This window comes from Octopus bimaculoides, chromosome 29 (assembly GCF_001194135.2).
Source record: "Octopus bimaculoides isolate UCB-OBI-ISO-001 chromosome 29, ASM119413v2, whole genome shotgun sequence".
Taxonomy (NCBI): domain Eukaryota; kingdom Metazoa; phylum Mollusca; class Cephalopoda; order Octopoda; family Octopodidae; genus Octopus; species Octopus bimaculoides.
Window position 1 is genome coordinate 2,181,308 of NC_069009.1, and position 2,603 is coordinate 2,183,910.

The following is a 2,603-nucleotide window of genomic DNA, read 5'->3' on the forward strand; positions in this document are numbered from 1 at the left end:
TCTCAAAAATTTTCTATGGAAATTAAAACAGATGTAAACACATCTGGTTATTCTTTTTGCATATAAGAAAATTAAGATGATTATACCAACCTGTTTTGTATATAATTTTGATTATAAGCATTGGAGAAAGAGATTTATAATTGAAGCCAGGAATCCCATTATTTGACTGGCAATTTATTTTACTGACCCCAGAACAACGAAAAGTAAAGTTGACCTCAGTAAGCATTGAATACAGAACATAAGGTTTCTTCATCAGCATTTAACATCTGCTTTCCATGCTGGCATGGGTTGGACGGTTTGACTGTAACTGGTAAGCAGGAATACTGCCCCTGGTTCCAGTCTGAATTTGGTATGGTTTCTATGGCTGGATGCTCTTCCTGATAACAACCACTACGAGAGTGTAATGGATTCTTTTTACATGCCACCGGCACAGGTGCCATTTACACGACACCAAACCGCTACGTTACAGGGACGTAAACACACCAACATCGGTTGTCAAGCAATGGTGGGGGGACAAACACAGACACACACATATATATATACGACGGGCTTCTTTCAGTTTCCGTCTACCAAATCCACTCACAAGGCTTTGGTCGGCCCGAGGCTACAGTAGATGAAACTTACCCAAGGTGCCACGCAGTGGGACTGAACCCGGAACCATGTGGTTGGTAACCAAGCTACTTACTACACAGCCACTCCTGCGCCTATATATATTAACCATAATGAAATAGATTGACAAAATTGTTTTTTGAACCTGTTGAAGACACACAAGATGTCGAAATATCATTCACTAGATAACAATGGCACTCTTCTTTTAATTGGTCTCTATTATTATCATCATCATTATTATTATTATTATTATTATTATTATTATTATTATGGTGGTGAGCTGGCAGAATCGTTAGCACGCCGGACAAAATGCTCAGCAGCATTTCACCTGTTGCTACGCTCTGAGTTCAAATTCCACCAAGGTCAACTTTGCTTTTCATCCTTTCGGGGGTCGATAAATTAAGTACCAGTGAACCACTGGAGTTGATATGATTGACTAGTTCCCCTTCCCCTCAAATTCCAGTCCTTGTGCCTACAGTAACATATATATAGTATATTATTATTGCCTATAGTATATTATTAGTATTACTGGGAAGATGTCAAGACAGCAGAATTGCGAACAAGCTGGACAAAAGTTCAAATTCCACCAAGATCAACTTCGTCTTTTATCCTTACAGGGTCACTGAAATAAGTACCAGTTATACAGTGAGGTATATGTAATTAACTAGTTCCCTTTCCCCTAAAATTTCAGGCCTTGTGCCTACACTAGAAAGGATTATCATCATCATTATTATTATTATTATTATTAATATTATTATTATTATATTATCAACATCATGGTGGTGGTGGTGATGATTGTGATGATGATGATGGTGATGACGATGATGGCAGTGGACAACAATGATAATGGTGATGATGATCATGATGACAGAGTCACCTCAGCAGCATTGTAGACCCCTGGGCAAATCGATGCACCGGGTCCTATCATATTTATATACTAACAGTAAGTGATAGTGCGCCTGGTTCACAATTAGAGCCCCCTAGACCCATGGGGCCCTGGGGCAACTGCCTATGGTACCCATACCTCAAGACGCTCCCCGAAAGATGGTGATGATGATGATGGTATCAATGGTGGTGGTGACAATGATATTGATGATGATGATGATGATTTAACATAGGAATATTAAAGCTAACCCATTCCCCAGTATATGACTGGTACTTGAAATCTGTTGCTGGTAAATAATAACAATAGCAGCAACAGATTTAAAGCTCAACTTTCGAAGAATCCAGTGAACAAATCTCCTCGTAGTCACAGTTTATGAAGCTCCCGTATCTTGACATGAACTTCTCCAAGGGGCAGATCACTCCGCATTCAGGTACAGCCACTGGGTGTTTATTGACGTAGATCTGCACCACATAGTCCCCATTGTGGAGCCTTTTGTCTTCCGACTGCCCATCATCATCATGCTCAATGTTCGTTGCTTCAGTTGTCCGTTGAGTCTCCACTGCTTCTGATGTCGGTCGATTGCCCGCTGCCTCAGTCATCTGCTCGTTTCCTGCTGCATTGGATGTCTGCTGCGTGCTGCAGTGGTATGCAACGACGACTATGTTTGCACCGAATGGCAAGATGAAGCTGGTACGGAACTTGCGGTCAACAACCTGCTTGTAGTTCTCTGACTGGAGGAAATCGGAGTCATTGAAGAGCCCCAGGGCAGAATAGAGTGGAGCCATTGTCTCAGCATGTCCAAACATAAATTTGGCCACTGTGTACCTGCAAAGAAAAAGCTGATAAGGTTACATTCTGATGGATATCAGTGAAAATAGGGAGAAGAGATGGGGTCAGACTGGAAGAAGAGTCAGAGACCCCTTTACAAAATAAGGAGTGGCTGTATGGTAAGTAGTTTGCTTACCAACCACATGGTTCTGGGTTCAGTCCCACTGCGTGGCACCTTGGGCAAGTGTCTTCTACTATAGCCTTGGGCCGACCAAAGCCTTGTGAGTGGATTTGGTAGACGGAAACTGAAAGAAGCCCGTCGTATATATGTATATGTATA

At 41.8% G+C, this 2,603-nt stretch overlaps 1 protein-coding gene across 1 annotated transcript in view; it reads right to left on the minus strand.

Annotated features, from left to right (window-relative positions):
- Positions 1 to 6: 6 nt before the first annotated feature.
- LOC106879508 (multiple inositol polyphosphate phosphatase 1) overlaps positions 7 to 2,603 on the minus strand; it is an 11,177-nt gene continuing 8,580 nt past the window's right edge. Inside the window, exon 5 of the mRNA XM_052977926.1 lies at positions 7 to 2,320. Coding sequence (XP_052833886.1) covers positions 1,813 to 2,320 — 508 coding nt within the window. The 3' untranslated portion in view covers positions 7 to 1,812. The remainder of the gene's footprint in view (positions 2,321 to 2,603) is intronic.